We start from the raw sequence: 20,362 nt of genomic DNA, 5'->3' as shown, positions 1-20,362 counted from the left end.
CGAAACATGTTTGATACCTACAAAATGTTCAACTACATATCACTTCTTATTCACATAACGCAAAATAATAGATATTTGTTCCTTAATTAAAATGTCACGAGATTCATCAACTAAAATAGAAAATAACCCATCACCAATTTCGTTGATAATGACATTTATTGTTTCAAAAGCAGCAACACTTATAATATATTTTTGAATGTCAGGTGATGTAAGTTTGAGATTTTCAAGAGCATTCTTGAAAGTAACTGCTTTAATCTCATCATTATGATCTGCCAAAAAGTTCAACAGTTTAAGAAAATTCCATTGATTATTTGAATATTCATATTCATCATGTCCACGAAATGCAAGTTCTTGTCGTAAAAGAAATCGAACACAATCTATTGATGCACCCAAACGAATTCAATAGTCATTTTGTGTTTGTTGTGATTGCTTCAAGAAAATTACTTGAATATCTTTCTCTTGATTTATAAAGGCTTCAAACTTAATTCGAGTTTTATTGTGTAGACTATTGTGACTTCCAACGTGCTCTTGAAATTTTTCTTTTATTTTCCAATTTGAGAATCTCATTTCAACAAAAGTGTCACTACCTCCTCATTCCACAATTGGTTAGAAAAGATAACAATAGAAACAAAATACTGCATCTTTTTTAATGCTATATTCTAACCAAGAAGGAAATTCATTAAACTAAGAAGCTTGGAAATGTCTCAATGTTGATTTTTCAACTTTTGTTTGTGAAAATTTATGCTTACGAGGTTGACAAGGACCTAATTGTATATATGCTCTTCGAATTTCATCTCAAACATTAACATCATATTCTATAATTGGAATTCGTAATCCAGGATCTGTAGGAAGTTGAGTAACATCAATTCTATTATAAATATCTTCACCCCTAACATCCATTTCAACTTGAATATCTCATTCATCATGAATTTCACTTTGATCACAAATAACATTACTTTCTATGCAAATATCACTTTCTTATCGAATAATATCAGTTTCACTTTGATTCCCAGCAACATTAGATTTCTTTCTATTAGTATTTTGCTCTTTAATAGAAAATGGGGTTGTTCTTTCGAAAAATCTCTCCATAATTGTTGACTTTAAATTTAAATAAATAACAAAAAATCAACATAATTTCAAATATGTAATTGAAGGACTAACATAAAAATACAATCTTTAAGTAAGCACTGTTTCAAATATGTAATTGAAAAACTAATCATTTGAAGACAACAAGCTGTTATGTTAACTGTGAGGCTATTATGGAAGCATTATCCAAGCTGTTAACAGTGATATTAAATTTAATTCTTATTATTTTTGTTTATTCTAATAAGTGAGAAGTGGCCTCCAATAACTAACCTAGCAATTTCATGCATACATAAATTCCCGCTAATTTGATTTCTACATATTTCGATCTCTTAATTTTTTGCTAAAAAAACTCATTAAAACAAAGCAACATATTCGCTAGCAGCATTAGAAATAAAAAATTCTGGAGATTATAAACTATTGAATTTGAAAAAAGAAGAAGAAAATAAAAACAGAAAACAAAAGAATTAACAATACAAAGCAAAATGAGAAACAAACAACAGAATATATATATATATATATAAACACTAATGTTCGGACAAGAAACTTAAAGTCAAAGATTTCTACGATAATCACATATGGATTGAATCAGCATTGAATCACATATGCAAACAAAACAAAATCTCACTGTCATACAGTCATAGCTTCATAGATTAAGAATTTAATGTGTAAAGTTTTCCCACAAATTTTATTTATTATGTTATAATTAAATTAAAATGTTATAATGTATAAAAGAAAGATCTCAGCTCCATCTGGCCAAACCCAACGCACTAGCAATAGCCGTCGGCCACCTTAGCCGGTGGTTTCCGGCGATTAAAGGTAACCACCCGACACCCTTATTCCCATTGACCAATATACTCAAAAATCAACAAAATCTAACTGCCGAATCTTCGTAAATCTAAGCATAAATTTCTGGCCAAATCCAACACCCATATATATATATACATATATATATCATGGATTTGTGATGAAAAGACTTACCTCCTTGTAGATTAGAGTACTTTGACGGTGAAAATACGATTAGATCAAAGATCAGGCATCAATTTGTGGTCAAATTAGGGTGGGTTCTTGTTATTGCTTCAGTGCGGTGCGAGAGAGAGATAAATAAAGAGAGAGAGAACGACGTTGGAGAGAGATAGAGAGAGTAGCCGAGTGAGTGAGGTAGAAGAGATGCTAGTGACCGGTTGTAATGGGGGTATTCGACGGACTGACTGTCCAAGTAGAATAGGTGAGAGAGAGAAAATAAAGTTGGGTTGGGTGAGAGTGGGGTGCTACTACTTGATTACACCAAGAGAGGTAAATTGTAGGTATAAAGTTTTGCCTCACTGTACAAAACAAAAATTGAATTCACAATCCACTAAACTAATATTGATATATCACTTATTTGATTGCTCAACTCTGAGAGCTTAAATAATATTGCTTAAACGGCATTTTGCGAACAATGTGATAAATTTGAGGTGAAGGCTGTATTGGCATGAATCATAATTTGGCGACGGGGTAAGGTGTAATTGTCTATTTCAGTGGTTGTATACTGAAATACTGGAAACTGATGGGGGAGGTAGTGAAATATGAGAAAGTCCAGGACCCTGCATCTCTTTGCTGCCGCGACAACAGAAGGGGCTTTTAGGGTTCAAGAGTGGCGGGTTGGGGTTTTACTGAGTTCTCCCTCTAACTGTTAGGGTCTCTGTCTCTCTCTCTCTCTCTCATTTCTGCTTTCTGGAGCTTCTCCATTTCCTCTGTGCGAGTCCAGCTTCACCATGTGGGCGCTTCGTCGAGCCTCGAATCCTCTCAAGTAACTCCAACCTCTCTCTCTCTCTCTCTCTCTCTCTCCACACACACACACACACACACACACACACACATATATATATATATATGCATATACGGATTTTTTTCAGGGGTATACATACTCAGGATACTGTCATTTCTGCTTCCTGTTATATCTCCTAGTATGGTTTTGCGCATATGTATGTAATAGTTACTACTCTTAGAGATGCACATGCATCAAAAGCATTTTCTTTATATATACATGTATTTATGTGTATAGCCTTACTGGGTTTAACCCAAGAAGAGCGATAGCTATAGGCGATGATAACTGCTCTCCAGGAGAAGTATTAAATTGTTTATCTTGCTAATTTTTAATCCTAAGCTCACCTAAAAGGGGAAAATAGGGCCGTTTTCAATTTAATATATATTTTTAGGTAGGAAAACTAAATCTTAAGTGGGCAAATTGCGGAGGCAGAGATTTCAGATATCGCCAACTCTTCAACAACTTTGCAGAAACAAGAGCTAATGCGGTTTTGAATATCATTTTGTTGTATATCTACTGTGTTGGTTTGCATTTCGGTGATAATACTGGTTTCATGCCTTGGTTTCATAATTTGTTGTTGTTGACATTGGAAGATAATGATGATTATGGTTAGTTCAACATTTATTTTCCCAAGAGTACAGCAATGCTGCTATTTTCTGTGTCTTTAATTATGACAGCAATACTATGGTGCATTAGTTTCTAATGTGATTGTAAAATATTGATTTCTTGGAACGAATAATGAGTGGTAATTTGATATGATAGTGAACAATAAACCAAGTGTTCTTCTTGTTATGGTGGCCTGAGCATTAGACTACTTTGTGAAGTTCTTTGAGAATGCAAACATTGTGTCCTACTAGATTCTCTGCATCACTATCTGTTTATGCTGCTAGGTGTGTATCTTGTTTGGTCATACATAATATTTCTTCAACTAATTTAGGAATACTTTCTCCAAAATAATGGTTTGTTATCCTTGTCTGGTATTTTGTCTTTTTAAAACTTTGAATTTCTGATTATCTTCTTTGTTATTCAGGAATCAAGGATTCATTTTTAGAACTTCTCAAGCCTGTGTTGCTAAAGCAGAAGTAGCAAACTCTTACTTAGATGGAAATGCAAGTAATAGTGACTCCAACTTTGTAATAGCTGACAGATGCATGTCACTGAAGAGATTTTATGGGGTCCATGCTTCTCCGAAATTGCTTATGTGGCACTGCAGTTTCTCGTCACAGGCTGACACAAAAGACAGTGCACAAGATGACGACTTGGAGGATGGGTTTTCTGAGCTTGAAGATCCTGCTAGTGCTAATGTGTTTAAAAACAAAAATCTAGATGAAACAAATGAAGATGAGCTGATTTCTGAACCAGAGCTCTCCGAAGAAGAAGATGATGGTCATGATGCTGGAGAACCTCAAGATGAACTAAAACTATCTGATAGTGAGGCAAATGTAGATGAGAAAAAAACTCCAGGAAAGAGAGCTTCTTCACGATTGGTGAAGGCTATCATTGAAGCTCCACCTTCCTCTGTTCAGAGTGCTTTGATTAAATGGGTTGAGGAGGGGAATGACTTGACAAAGGAAGTGATATGGTCTATCATGCTCAACCTTCGGAAGTGGCGGATGTTTGGAAAGGCCTTACAGGTCTGACTTGATTATTTTCTTGCATGTGATTAGTCTGAGCTCATATTCAAATCTTTATGTTCTTTCCAGTTCTAGTAGTTTGTATACAGATTTCTCTAGTGGTTAGGCATACAGATGTTTTTTCAGCCTTTACATTGATTGTTTATTAATTTGTCTTTGGAATGTAGTTTGGCCCTATGTCATGAAACAAGGACAGCAAAACCTTTTAAAAGATCAAAGATCCTGAAAGATTTTCTATCTAGAAAATTACCATACATCTCTTAGTATATTTTACCAAGATTCTATGTTTCAATGCTACACTAAACGTACCCTCCTAAGGGGTTGTGTACAGGCTAACTTTGGCTCAATAGTGCCTTAATGTTGAGTCCTATGGTTTTCATGTTTCTTCTCCCAGTTGGACTTTGGTCATGACAGAATGTGAATGTCTAGAAAATGCATATTATTGCATTTTCTAGACATTAATCTTTTTACATACTGTTAACTGGTTATAGTTGACTAACTTTGGGGAATAAATTCCTCAACTTTATGCCTTTTTTTGAATTGTTTTTTCTTTTGACATTGTAAGTTTGTGGTCTCAATAACTGAACTAGGAGTGTCCCAAAGCACAATGGAACTTATTTCTTGCATGCCTGGATCTTGAGATTCTACCTCTAAGTCTTTATGGCCGTGCTCCTGTTTTCCTTGCTGGTCTGTACATTTTAACAAGGTGTTGAACTCCAAGGTGGTTTCTGAATTGTTTGCTTCAAAATCTTACTTAAGCTCATTACTGATTTCATTTTTTTCCAATTACAAGCTCTTGTGAAATTATTTGTAGATTCCAAGGCCTGTCCTTGTGGTAAACTTGGAATTCAATGTATGTGCTTGATTGCATCTTCACATAATATGTTGGCATTTGTATATTGTGTTTGTACATTTTCTATCTCTAGGCTTTTGGTCAAATGAAGTTGTAATACCCCAAGAGCCTAGAGAAGGGTAGTATATATCGAGGATAAGTAAGGAAAGAAACAACACCAGTTGGATATCTTTTGCGTTGAATGTAGGCAAAGAATTTCCGGATTAAGCGTGTTTGAGCTGGGGAAGCTTAAGGATGGGTGATCCTTGGGAAGTTCGTGTAGGCCCATTAGAGTAAGTTGTTCTTGTCTTTCCTATCTTTCGATGCGGGATGTTACAGGTGGTATCAGAACTGACAATTGGAGAAGGCGGTTCGATGAGGGCGGGGAGTGGCGTCGGTGCGCGAGGGCTTGAACAAGGAGCGGCTCCTAGCAGGCTTCTAGGATGGCAACCCTCAAAGAGGATAAGGTCTAGGACCAGTTGTAAGGTCGTATGATGAGAACGTCATGTGCTCAAGGGAGGGAGAATGTAATACTCCAAGAGCTTAGAGAAGGGTAGTATATATCGAGAATAAGTAAGGAAGGAAACAACATCAGCTGGATACCTTTTGCGTTGAATGTAGGCAAAGAATTCTGGATTAAGCGTGCTTGAGATGGGGAAGTTTAAGGATGGGTGATCCCTGGAAAGTTCGCGTAGGCCCATCAGGGTAAGTTGTTTCGGTTCTTCTTATTGCTCGATGCGGGATGTTACAAAAGTGTCATGCATGGCTAGCTCGGGGGAATGTCTTCACATTAGCCATAATTCCAGAACAATGTAGAACTCTATTGTGATGACAAAAAGGCTTTTGTTGGGCTAATTATACTCATTTTATGTGGTAAAAAAACTACAAACTCTATGGAGATCTTGGGTTGTATGACAATAACAAAGGGCTAGAGTTGGGGGTCTTACTAAACTCTAGAAGGACAATCACTATTGGGGTTTAAATAGTATGAAGAGTAACTAGGAGCTGGTTATATTCTTTTTTCTTTTTCTTTTGCTTTTACCCCCTTGGGCAATAAGTTAGTCCATAAAAAATTTCTGTTTGGATTTGTCAAAATAGGCCTTTGAAGGATAGGAGATTCCAAAGGGTTGTGTCTTGTACCTAATAACTAAGGGGATACATTCTTGGGTAGATGGAATGGGCAGATGAAAGGTCATTCTTCTAGAAGGAAGTTAGATAGTTGCAATACTTTGAAAGCTGTAACTTTGTAAAGTGAAAAGCTGTAACTTTGAAAGTGGCGGACCTTTTGGCGCCAAAAGCTAGCTACAATCAGTATATAATTACTGATTGCATTCAGTGTAAAGGGAAGAAAAGAAATTAATCAAAAACTTCTGACTTCTCTCTCTCTCTCGATTTCCCTCCTATCTTTTTGTCTTCCTTGTCCCTCTGGAATTCTTCTCATTTCTTTCTAATTTCTTAACTGGATTCTCACCAATTCAGTGAGAATTTCCTGTCAGATTCAAGGATTTGACAGGTTGAGATTTTGTAAATGGAAAAGGGGTAATGTAAAATAAACTGAACTGGAATGTGAGGCATGATATCTACACGCATTCAGTTGGGGCTATTTTATTAGGTTGAGGATCACTGAAAGGAAGATAATTTTTGGAAAGTATAGCCATTTTAATGTTTGAAAAATTATTAGAATTGATGGAGAGCTGTATTCATGTTCAACCTTCACCTTACTTTTTTGCAAAGAGTGTCACCTTTCAGTCACAAAAGAGAAACTTTATTGCTGCTACTCAGGCTCGCCCTCATGTATTTGTGTTGATTCCCATCCAAAGTATAAGGAATGATTCATTGAAATCATTCCTGATTTGTAGGCTGATTTTAGGGATAAATTACCAGCCTGATTACTTTGATTTATTTCCTATTTCTTGTACATATAATCTTTCCTATTATTGTACATATGAAATCTTTCCTATTTGTGTAAATCTCTAACCCTATAAATAGGGGCTGTATCAAAGATATAAAGCATGGTTTGATATAGTAATTCATTCTTTCTTTCTTCACAATTTGTTTATTTTTGTTTAATTTGAGAAAATATTTTGTAGCTCAATCATTAAAAGTCATACAATGGTTTTTTATTCTTCTTGTTTTTTTTGGTTTCATCAATACTTCCAATAATTCAAACTTATAAGCTACTTGAGATCATTATCCTGGTTGGTGGCTAGAAGCATGGGTGGTTGGATGATTGTGCATTTTTAGGCATCCATACAGCTTGTATATCCACTATCTCTGTGGATTTAGAGTCGAACCTTTTGATTCATCTATTAGATTTTGAGGTCTTGGATTTTAGCCTTTTGTTGATTTGAGAAGTACTGGAAAAGAATAAAAATGGGTATCATTTATTTATTTAGCTAAGTTATAGCACTAGATAGTTGTATATGTACTTCATTGGTGCAACTTTAACCTCCCCATTTTTCACTTTCCCTCGATTCTCGAGGATTTTGTGTGGTATTGAGAAATATATTTGCACCAACCTTATAATAGTGAGATCCTTATTTACATACGAAGTTGCTAATAGATTAGAAGATTGATCAAAATGAGGTGGAGATTGGGGAAACTTGAATCTCCTAATCTCTTCCTAATTTTTGAGATGTAATTGGTGGGAAGAACAAAGCTTATGAGGTAAATTATTTGTTGTCACTGAAACACAACAATGAATTTATAAGGTGGAAACGTTGTCGTGAAACCGTCCAAGTTTGCAAAGAAGAAAACAATCAGAAGGCATGGGGAGGTCCTCGCGTAAACACTTTTTTAAGTCAGACACTAAGGATGCTAAAGGCCCAAGAGCAGTATTCACATCAGTATTAAAGAAGTATTTTTTTTAGAATGAGGGCTTGCTTATTTATAGTAGAGCATGGAGTAATCCTAACTCCACTAGGATTAGGACTCTTATAAATAATGATCATCTCTTAAAGATGATATTGTCATGAACCTAGGGTTTAGATAGGATTAGATTGGAATTTAGAAGGATTCAAGAGGCTTAGGATTAAGAACAGAATGTTTAGAGGGGAATTTCAATAGAAATGGGGGAAGATAACATATAGAATTAAGGGAGAGATATTGAGAGAGGAGGGAAGAAACAAGAGAGAAATGTGAGGGAGATTGGGAGAGAATTCTAGAGAGAAATGAGAATATTCATTTTTCATTCAAGCATAATGTCCCTCCGTTTACAATAGCTCTTTATATAGGTATATTTGGCTACTAACTAATTTCCTAACAGCATCCATGTGCTTCTAACAACTAGTAAAATATCTCCTAACAACTATCGTTAGCTTATTACTATATTACCCCTTTATTGCTCTTTGGGTCATGACAATTTTCCTTTCCTTGAGAGAGTTCTTGTCCTCAAGAGCTTGCAGTAAGTAGGCATGGCTCTTCATCCAATTCCAACTTTCTCTATTTGGTTCATAATTTTTTCTTTCTTTCTCCTTCTAGGTCTCTTCTTCTTCATCCTTAGGTTCTCATCAACAACAACAACATATCCAGCCTTTATCCCACTATGTGGGGTTGGCTACATGAATTCTAGACTTCCATGTATTTCTATCTTTTATCATATCTTCATTGAGATCCATACACTTCATATCAAACTTTAATGTCTCCCCCAAAGTCTTCTTAGGTCTGCCTCTACCTCTTTTTTTGATTAATTGTTCCATTTTATCAACTCTCCTCACAGGAGCGTCTCTTGGTCTCCTTCTCACATGACCAAACCATCTTAGTCTAGTCTCTCTCATCTTCTCCTCTATTGGCACTACTCCTATCTTATTACGAATAACTTCATTTCTAATTTTATCTTTTCTTGTATGGCCGCACATCCATCTTAACATCTTCATCTCTGCTACACTCGTCTTTTGCTCATGTTGGTATTTGACTGCCCAACATTCTGAGTCGTACAACAAAACTGGTCTTATAGCTGTCCTATAGAATTTTTCTTTCAATTTTAATGGGATTTTACCATCACATAACACCCCCGATGCATTTCTCCATTTTAGCCAACCTGCCTTAATTCTATGTGTGACATCCTCGTGAATTTCTCCATCTTTTTGAATCACTGATCCCAAATATCGAAAATGGTCTTTTCTTTGTAAGATTTGGTCTTTCAATTTTATTATAATATCCTCCACTCTTGCATTCTTACTAAATTTACATTCCATATATTCTGTTTTCTTTCTGCTTAATTTAAATCCCTTAGATTCTAAATTGTTTCTCCATAACTTAAGCTTAGTGTTCACTCCTTCTTTTGTTTCATCCACCAACACTATGTCGTCTGCAAATAGCATACACCATGGCATCTCTGTTTGAATATCTTTAGTGAGTTCATCAATTACTAAAGCAAATAAGTATGGACTTAGTGCAGAACCTTGATGCAATCCTATTGTAATTTTAAACGGTTCAGTATCCCCTCCGCATGTTCTAACCCTTGTCTCTGCACCATGATACATGTCCTTAAGGGTTTGTATATAGGCTATTCGGACTCCTTTCTTCTCTAAAACCCTCCATAATACTTCTCTAGGGACCCTATCATAGGCCTTTTCTAAATCTATAAACACCATATGTAGGTCCTTCTGATGATCCCGATACCTTTTCATTAGGCGCCTCAGTAGGTATATAGCTTCCATTGTTGACTTACCGGGCATGAAACCAAACTGATTTTCTGAGACTTTTGTTTCTTTTCTGAGCCTTTGCTCTATTACTCTCTCCCAGAGTTTCATGGTATGGCTCATTAACTTAATTCATTTGTAATTTTCACAGTTTTGAACATCTCATTTGTTCTTATATATAGGGACCAAAGTACTCTTCCTCCACTCATCTGGCATCTTTTTTGATTTAAGAATCGCGTTAAATAATTTCGTTAGCCAGGAGATACCCTCTTCTCCCATGCATTTCCATGCTTCTATTGGTATATTATCCGGTCCCACCGTTTTATAATTTTTCATCTTTTTTAATGCTTGCCTTATTTCATTTGGACTTATGCGTCGATAAAATGTATAGCTCACGTTCCCTTCGGAGTTACTAAGATGTCCCAACCTAACTCTTGTGTCACCATCATCATTGAATAATTTTGTAAAATACTCCTTCCATCTCTCCTTAATCGCTCCCTCATTCACTAATACATTTTGATTTTCATCTTTTATGCATTTCACTTGATTTAAATCCCTTGTTTTTCTTTCTCTTGCTTTAGCTAATTTATATATATCTCTTTCTCCATCTTTTGTATCAAGTCGTTTATATAGATTCTCGTATGCTTTTGACCTTGCTTTACTAACAGCTTTTTTTGCTGCTTTTTTTGATTCTTTATAATTTTTTTGATTTTCTTCATTGTTGCATTGATATACAGCCTTATAGCAATTTTTCTTATTTTTAATTTTCAATTGCACTTCTTCGTTCCACCACCAAGACTCCTTAAGGTTAGGGGCTCTACCATTTGTCTCTCCAAGCACTACCTTTGCTGTGTTTCTCAGGGCATTAGCCATTTCTCTCCACATTTGGTTTGTTTGTTCTTCTCCATTCCATTCTCTTCTACTCCTTAATTTTTCTTTGAAGATTAGTTGTTTCTCCCCTTTTAAATCCCACCACCTGATTCTTGGATTTTGTTTTATGTGATTTTTTCTCTTCCAATTTCTTACTTGGATGTCAAGTACTAAAAGTCTATGTTGAGTAGTCAAATACTCTCCCGGTATCACCTTACAATCCCTACAACATACCCGGTCCTCTTGTCTCATGAGGAAGTAATCTATTTGGGTGCTTGATGTGACATTTTTATATGTGATTAAGTGTTCGTCCCGTTTTTTGAATCTAGTATTGGTTATGATGAGCCCATATGTCATTGCAAAATCTAGAATAGACTTACCCTCATTATTAATTTCCCCGAATCCATACCCTCCATGTACCTCTCTATAGCCGTTTCCGTCTCTACCCATGTGACCATTTAAGTCACCTCCTATAATCACTCTCTCCTCTTGGTATCATTTGTATGAGTCCCTCTAGATCCTCCTAGAATTTTGCTTTTATCTCCTCACCTAACCTCGCTTGTGGTGTATATGTACTAAAGATATTCATAGTCATTCTTCCTAGAATAACCTTCACCATAATAATCCTATCCCCTATTCTCTTTACATCCACTACCTCATCTACTAAGCTTTTATCCATAATGATCCCCACTCCATTTTTTGCTCGATCATTTCCTGTGTACCATCTTTTATATCCATTTTCTGACAAAGTTTTTGCTTTTTTCCCTACCCATCTCGTCTCTTGAAGGCACATAATATTAATCTTTCTCCTAATCATCACATCTACCACTTCCATAGCTTTGCCTGTTAATGTTCCTATGTTCCATGACCCAATCCTTAATCTATGATTTTGTTTTTGGCTTTGACTTTGAATTTGCTTTTGTTTTTGATTTTGATTTTGATTTTGGTTTTGATTTTGATTTTGGTTTTGATTTTGATGTTGGGCTAACTTCTTTACCCACATCCGTCCAAGCAAATGCGGGAACCCTTGCTCATTTGTCACTACATCCGGGCGTCGATGCAGCGGCCCTAGCTCACTTGACACTACACGCGGGCAGTGTAGCGCGTTGCTATGAAGGGTTACGCCCACGCCCAAACGTTTTTTCATAATTTGTCTAGAGTTCATGTTTGGATCCGACTAAGTTTTACGTTGGCTGTCGGCTACTTAACACAACCCTCCTCCTTTATCCGGGCTTGGGACCAGCAGTGGATAACATCCCCAGGCGGAGTTCCTTAGGTTCTCATCAACTGGAACAAAAATGATGATCAGTTCAGTCAAGGCTCCATCTACCTCTAAGGAATAACATACCATTTCCCTTGGGTTTGCAATAGTTACCAAATTAAGATTGCTAGTACCCATAGTCTGAGGATCCAATATGATGTCAAAACCTGTCAATATATCCACATCAAATGCCTTCAATGACTTTAGTTGCTCCCTGTTGCAGGTGGTAGCTGAAACCTGCAACCCTAAAGCCGTCAAATGATGTTCATTCTAAAATTCACCCAGTCGACGGGTTACCACATGTGTTTCCCTCTTCTCATCATCTTCAATGTTGGCTATTTTGAACCCAGATGGTTGACTAACTAGTTCTCCAGCCATTTGTTCATCCTTCAGCTCAATAGACACGCATTCGAATTTGCCAACTGGAGGAAGAACCAACACAGCAGCGGGAGTCTTGTTCTCTTCGATAACACCTTTGACTTCTTCAGCTACCTCCTTTAGCTTTTCCCCATCTACCATTAGCTACCAAAATTCTTCACCACTTTGAATTTGCTACAGGTGGGGAGAACTATTTTTAGAGTCATAATTCGTAAAAGTTTTCCCTTGAATGAAAGAGAAATCAACATCTCTCTTTTTTGCGAATGTGACCTACCAACCCTTATTAGGCACATCCAAATTTATTAACTCTTCCCTTGGCTGCAAAACAACCTTAACTACTTTTTCTGTCATAATTTCCTGTTTCCATGTTGGCAGTCCGGCAACATCTTCTACTTTGTGTTTGCTGGAATTTTGCTCTATATGAACTTTTTCAAAAATATTCGATGGTCCCTTTGCATCTGCTGTCCTATCCACTTGATTGCCACTGATTCCCTTTGGATAATGCCATTCACCATCAATATCATTTTCGATATTGTAGTCATCGTTTTTGTCATTGCTGCTGAAATTAGAATACTTCTTTTTCTGCCTAAATCTAAAGTAAGCAATGAATCGCTCTTCCATAATCTTGATTTCTCTTTCGGCTGCTCTATTTTAAGGAAGTGCTCTTTATTAAAACTTCCGCAATAATTCTTGAAAAATTTCGCAGGAAAGTTGTAATGATACTTCTTAGTTAGTATCATCGCAAACTTCTGCAGTTGTTTATGTAACATACGACTGAATTCCTTGCACGTTCCATGTATCCTATTGCTAGTTATCTTGTCAATTCGGCTAAATTCATTATCCAACTTTTGCTCATAGTTCCTGTTGTTTCCAACTGAAAATGCAGCCTTCTCCTGCTACCATTGAGGCTCTAATTGCATCATGGGTGCATTGCCTCCCTTGGCTTCACAAGTAGGACACCCTATTGAAAATGCAACATCCCTCTGCTGCAATTGAGACTCCATTGGTCTCATTCGTGCGCTACTTCTTTTGGATGAAATCTCACGGGCTGGAAAAGCAATAGGCTAATAAATCGTAGCTCTTTCCATCCTAATTCCCACACTTCCCTATGTCCGTAGTCGCTGGAAATATCGCCCAGCCAAGTCGCCTTCAAGCCTTCTCCATCTGGACCTAATCATTGAAACAGATTTCCCTACCTTCAACTTGTATTGAAACCACAACCATGAAGCTACTACCCAATCACCGTCCAACACCACCATTTCTGCTGTCGCACCCTAAACTCGCTTGGATGGTCTAGATCGACCTTGCTCGGGATTGCTGCGGATTCAGCGATCGCCTCCCATCGACTCTTTTTTCTCACCCAATCACTGACCACGGGTTGGAGGACCATCACACTCCTTGAGTTTGCCTTGATCGACAAGTCCTCAGAATCGAATTACGATCGCAGTAGGCTTCAACCGCTCCAATCTAATTCTCTTCGATGCCTTAAGCTTCGTCTAAATCGCTATTCGACCAACTTCCTGGCCTAACTTTGGGCCTTGCTCTAATCAAAATTGAGAGATCCGCGTCTTCCTCCTTTGGTTCTGCTTACTCACTGGTTGCGTTTGATAATGGCCGTAACACCTTCCTTGTTCTTGTAGCCCTTTGACGGACTTCTGCCTATTCACGAACGCTTGGGTTGCTTGCCTTCCTTGATCGGTTCTGTTATTCAATCGGCGCCACTCTAATACATTAATCGACTCTAGTGCAACCCTCGCTGGCTGAATTTTGCAATCGATAATCAACAACCGCTTCGTCTTCAAAACTTGGATATACTTTGCAACTCACTGTTGCGGTTTGTGGAAATTAGTTGGCGCGCTATTGATTTCGCAACTTCCAAGTCACCTGGATTTAGACACAAAGATCACTTCTATAACCGACTACCTCCGTCGCGATCTACCCGCTTTGCTTCGAATTTGGATCTTGCTCACGCCACAATTCACCACTAGAATCACCATTTACGTCGAATTCGCGGGAGTCCATAAATCTCTGCTCAATCAATTCCAACAAGAGTTGTTGGAATCAACTACCAAAATTACATGAACCACAGTCGAAGAAGGATCGCTCTGATGCCATTTGTCATGAACCTAGGGTTTAACTAGGATTATATTGGAATTCAGAAGGATCTGAGAGGTTTAGGATTAAGAACATAATGTTTAGAGGGGAATTTGGACAGAAATGGGGGAAGATAACATATAGAATTGAGGGAGAGATATTGAGAGAAAGGGGGGGGGGGGGGGGGAAGAAACATGAGAAAAACGTGAGGGAGATTGGGAGAGAATTCTAGAGAAAAATGAGAATATTCATTTTTCATTCAAGCGTAATGTCTCTCCATTTATAGTAGGCCTTTATATAGACATATCTGGCTACTAACTAATTTCCTAATAGCATTCATGTGCTCCTAACTACTAGTAAAATATCTCCTAACAACTATCATAAGCCTATTACCATATTACCCTTTTATTGCTTCTTGGGTCATGACAGATATTTATCCTTTCAGAGGAATTTTTGATTGTCAGAGTTATCCTGTTTTGCGTGTTTTATGGGATGCCCCGTACGGGGAAATGGTTTGGTAGTCTTTGGTTAGCGGTCTTAGGCGCGGTAGTCTCATGTTGATGGTCTCGGGCACGACAATCTCGGTCTTCCACCTTGTTTAATTAAGGTCTCTTGCCTTGTTTAATTTTCATAGTCTCCTGCCCTTGCGACACTTCCTATGCCTTGCGCCACTTTTTGTTTGCTTCGTGTTTTGCATGTCTTCCCCAGCTTCTCCCCCTTGTTTATTATAACTATATGTAACTTGTCGCCCATACTATAATATAATATAATATAATATATATATATGTTGGTGGAAGGGAGAAGGCCTCCACCTGCTACTGCACATTTTCTCGCCTAGCCTCTGCCTTGTGATCTTTTGTCGAAATTGCCTTCGTTGGAGGGGGTGGGAGGCCCACGCTTTGGTCGCTGAAAGGGGCGGGATTCGATTCCATCCTACTACTCCTCTTTCATTGTCGTTGGTCCTTTTGGCATAACATTCTCGACCACCTCCAGTCCGGTAGGTCGGTCGCCTTGTAGTCAATGACTAGCTCTGCTATGGGACTCACCTTGCTTCGGCAACAACACTCTTTCTCTTGCCTCCTTTCAATGGAAACAGGTCAGGCAGGAGATCGGCATTGGAAGTGTGGGCGGTAGGTTGAAGGCCTCATGCCCCTTTTGACAAAGGCAATTTTGGTGGGAGACATTCGGTCTCTTGCCCCACTAGCAGCAATGCAGAGGCTGGGCGAGAGCATGTGCGGTAGCTGGTGGGGGAGTGGTCTCCTGCCCCTTTTAGTGTCGAAAGTGTGGGCGGTGTCATGAACCTAGGGTTCATAACAAGTTTAAGAAGTAATTGGGGAGGAATTGAATTGGGAAAGAAATAAGAATTGAAATAGAACTGAGAACAAAATGATTGGAGAGGGAAATGGTGCAGAAATGGGGGAAGAAATCAGTAGAAAGAGGGAGAGTATCAGAGAGAAATGAGAGGGAGATTTGGAGAGAAATGTAGAGCGGAAAATGAGAGATTCAATATCAATTCAAGCATAAATTCTCTCAACTTACAATTGGCTTTTTTATAGGCATAGTTAGATGCTTAACTAATTTCTAACAGTATCCTAACATCACCCATGTGCTTCTAACAACTTGTAAAATATCCCCAACTAACTATTATACCCTATTACAATAATGCCCTTTTATTGCTTCTAAGGTCATGACAGGCGGGAGGTACCACCCCCTCCAACGAAGGCAATTTTTTCCACCAGTAGCAAGGTAGGGCTGGGCGAGAGAATGTGCGGCAACAAGTGGAGGCCTTCTCCCTTACACCGACATATATATATATCTATTATATTATATAATATAATAGCGTGTGCAGCAACGGCTTGCTACCCTCCCATTCCACTAATATATATATATATATTATATAAGTATAATAATATATAAATTAAAGTAAAGAGGGAGGCATGGGCGACAAATTGCATATATATATATTTATATAATAAACAAAGAGAAGAAGTTGGGAAAAGCATGCAAAACATGAAGCAAGCAAATAGAGGCGCAAGGCTTAGGAAGCATAGCAATGTGCAAGGGGGCGGGAGACCTTGCAAGGTTTCTTGAAAATTAAACGAGGTGGGAGACCTTAATTAAACAAGGTGAAAGATCGAGACTATTGCGGCCGAGGCCATTGACACAAAACTACGCACTTTAGACTGCTAATTGAAGATTGCCAAACCATTTCCCTATAGGGGGTCCCATGCAATGTATAAACCAAGATAACTCCGACATTCAAAAATTTTTCCGAGAGGATAACCATCATCTTTAAGAGATAACATTATTTGTAAGAGTCCTAATCCTAGTAGACTTAGGATTACTCCATGTTTTATTATAAATAAACAGACTTTCATTCCAGAAAAAGTACATTTCTGATACTAGTGTGAATATTGTTCTCGGGCCTTCAACATCTTCAGTGTCTGATATAAGTATCAAAATATTTGTGTGAGGGCCTCCTTGTGTCTTTTGTTTGTTTTCTTTCTTGCAAACTTGGACTGCTTGATGATGACGTTTCCGCCTTATAAATTTATTGTTGTGTTTAAGCCACAACACCATTAAAGTTCTGTTTGTTCAATTACTTTGAAATTGTTGTTTTCCATGTTTTTGTTTTATGTCACTTTTTTTTTTTCTTTTTATGTTTAGTTTTCATGTTCTAGCTTCACTTTCATTTTGTGTCAGAAAATGAGAATGATTTTAGATAACATGTGTTTTAAGTGTTATTAAATTAAATGCGACTAGAGGATAATAAATTTGGTAACATCTATCTTATTTGTAATATATTGTGATTAAACATATTTAATTTCATTTAATGTTGGTTAAATAATTTCAATTGTGATACAAACACAATAACTTATATATAACAAAGTAACAAACACAAATACATAAAACACATGAAAATCCTGATAATATATTAAATTAAAAATTTTAGAAGTATTTGAGGAAAATAAATGAGATATGAATGTTTTCAAAAATAACCTTGACGATTTGTTGAGAGAAGTTCAGATATGGTAAGCACAACAGAAGTTTCCATCTGATTTCCAAGTTTGATACCATACTAGATGGTAGTCATTTTCTACATGCTTCTAATGTGTCTCATCTGTGTGTTCCCTGTGATGCTTACTATAGTACAATCGGGTTCCTTTTGCTCCCCCCCCCCCCCCCCCCCAAAAAAAAAAAAAAAAAAAAAGTTAGTGAATATGGAATGAACAAGTTTTTAACAAAATGAGGTCGAAGAAAACCAAGAAAAATTTGGTGGGAGACTCTTAACTATGATATGAGTTATAAGGATAAATGATTGGCGAGCTAGGATTCATGTACCTAATCCCATCAAGTGGGATTAAGGCTTGCTATGCTGTAGTGAACTTAGTGAATCTGCCATGGGTAGAGATGGATGGAGGTCAAGAATTCTTGTAGCTGATCCACAGTACTGGGATTGAGGCCTGTGGTGGTTGTGATTCACTTTGTGAATCTCAAGTTTCATGACTCTTTAAGGGGGAGCATGTTCCAAACTTCATGGTTTGTTTCTCTCTTAGTGGCTTAGCTCGTTTTCATGTATTAGAAACTTAAAACAACAGTTTTTATTTTTCCTGCTTAATCCTTGTGTGCATTGGTCTGACATGGTACTTCTTTGCCAATAGAGCATATTGCTTTATTAAATTCAGAAATATTGATTCTGGATAGAGGGTGAGTATCCCAACTCACAAACTTGTGCAAATCTATGATTTCTTGTTCTGTTTAATTAGAAATTGTTATTTATCACTTGTCTTGGTTTAGTTGGAGTCCTGAAACTTCCTCTTTGTAAAGGGCAAGGCAGTGAACAAAAAATGACCCTCCCTTGCACTGGGACACCCTTTTTGGAGTCCTAAAACTTAAATTATGGTAGAAGGCACTAGAGAACTGAAGCTACATCGGAAGTACACAAACATCTTCTATAGCCATTTTTTATTTGGATGTTTGCGTGACCTGGATTTAGGTGCCTAATTGCCTATGCACTTATTTGATTCATTTTCTACATTTAGTTTACTGAAGGATATAAATTTGAGACAGTCACTTATCTTCTATTTTTTAAAATTGTACGACTACAAGTCTAGCAAAATCACAACTCTCTACGCTTTATTTTTTTTATTTCCTTTTTTTTTTTTTTTTTCTTTTCCAAAATCATGGTTCTTTGGGTATTGCAGATCTCTGAGTGGCTGATATCAACCAAACGGGTTGATTTTGTTGAGAGAGACTATGCTTCTCACCTTAGTTTGATCAGTAAGGTACATGGTCTCCACAAGGCTGAGGCCTACATTAAGAAGATCCCAGAATCGTTCAGGGGAGAAGTAATCTACCGAACTCTTTTGGCCAGTTGTGTTAGTGCCAGCAATGTAAAGAAAGCCGAGGAAGTGTTTAACAAAATGAGGGACCTTAACTTCCCACTCACAAGCTTTGCATGCAATCAGTTACTCCTCCTATATAAGAGAAATGACAAGAAGAAAATAGCAGATGTGTTGTTACTAATGGAGAAAGAGAACCTGAAACCATCTGCCTTCACTTATAAGGTCCTGATAGATGCCAAAGGCCAATCGAATGACATAGTGGGAATGGATCAGATTGTTGAGACAATGAAAGCTGAAGGGATTGAACCTGACCTTAGCACGCAAGCCCTAATGGCTAAGCACTATGTCTCTGGTGGGCTCAGAGAAAAGGGCGAGGCTGTTCTGAAAGAGATGGAACAAGGCAACGCAAAAGAGAACCGCTGGGCCTGCCATGCTTTGCTTCCTCTGTATGCTGCCCTTGGGAAGGATGAGGACGTGGGCAGAATTTGGAAGGTTTGCGAGTCTAATCCCAGACTCCAGGAGTGCATGGCTGCCGTAGAAGCTTGGGGGAAATTAAAGAGAATTGAAGAAGCAGAGGCGGTCTTTGACAGGATGTTAAAAACATGGAAAAAGCTAAATTCAAAGCATTATTCTGCGCTCCTGAGAGTTTATGCAGACAACAAGATGTTGGCCAAGGGAAAGGATCTGGTGAAGCGAATGGCGGAAAATGGCTGCCGAATTTGCCCGCTGACGTGGGATGCGCTCATTAAGCTTTACGTGGAAGCAGGGGAGGTAGAAAAGGCGGACTCGGTTCTGCAGAAGGCTGCCCAGCAGAATCAGGTGAAGCCAATGTTCAGTTCTTACGTGAACATTATGGAGCAGTATGCCCGGAGAGGCGACGTACATAACTGTGAAAAGATGTTTCATAGAATGAGACAAGTTGGGTATACGGGTCGCCTCCGGCAGTACCACATTCTTGTCCAGTGTTACATTACTGCCAAGGCTCCGGCTTATGGCATCCGAGAAAGGATGAAGGCGGATAATATTTTCCCCAGCAAGTCGCTGGCTTCGCAGTTGGTTCTGGTCGATGCTTTTAGGAGAACGGCTGTGTCGGATCTGCTCGATTGAGGCAGATGGCTGGCTGGCTGTCCCAACACTTTCGACGAAGTCCCAAATGAGGTATATTAGTTAATTTGTCCTTACTGCTTCCAACAACATTTTGGTTCATGCTCTGCTTCTATGCTTAGTCTTGTTACTACTGGTTTCTAACTGGGCCGTTTGGTTCATCGTCCATATAGTGGTAGTGTAGTAGTGAGGGACTATATAAATATTTGTCACATTTGACATTTTCAGGGCTTACCTTAGATGGTACGTAATTTGTTTTATGTTTATTGTGCGTGAAAATATAAATGAGGTATTAGTTGCCATCAAA

General features: G+C 37.9%; 1 protein-coding gene across 1 annotated transcript; it reads left to right on the top strand.

Moving 5' to 3' along the window:
- Positions 1 to 2,695: 2,695 nt before the first annotated feature.
- Positions 2,696 to 20,362, top strand: LOC127788910 (pentatricopeptide repeat-containing protein At1g80270, mitochondrial). Its single transcript, XM_052317590.1, has 3 exons — positions 2,696 to 2,875; positions 3,924 to 4,527; positions 18,811 to 20,362. The coding sequence occupies exons 1-3, from the start codon at positions 2,841 to 2,843 to the stop codon at positions 20,056 to 20,058; spliced, it is 1,887 nt and encodes a 628-aa protein (XP_052173550.1). The 5' UTR covers positions 2,696 to 2,840; the 3' UTR covers positions 20,059 to 20,362.

The sequence above is a fragment of the Diospyros lotus genome, chromosome 13 (assembly GCF_014633365.1).
Source record: "Diospyros lotus cultivar Yz01 chromosome 13, ASM1463336v1, whole genome shotgun sequence".
Classification (NCBI taxonomy): Eukaryota; Viridiplantae; Streptophyta; class Magnoliopsida; order Ericales; family Ebenaceae; genus Diospyros; species Diospyros lotus.
This window is presented reverse-complemented; position numbering and strand designations above follow the sequence as displayed.

Excerpts from the sequence above, each read along its gene's own strand:
- LOC127788910 (XM_052317590.1), top strand. The coding sequence starts at position 2,841 with ATGTGGGCGCTTCGTCGAGCCTCGAATCCTCTCAA. Across the intron at positions 2,876-3,923 it reads CGAGCCTCGAATCCTCTCAA|GAATCAAGGATTCATTTTTA; the intron begins GTAACTCCAACC and ends TTTGTTATTCAG. Across the intron at positions 4,528-18,810 it reads TGTTTGGAAAGGCCTTACAG|ATCTCTGAGTGGCTGATATC; the intron begins GTCTGACTTGAT and ends TGGGTATTGCAG.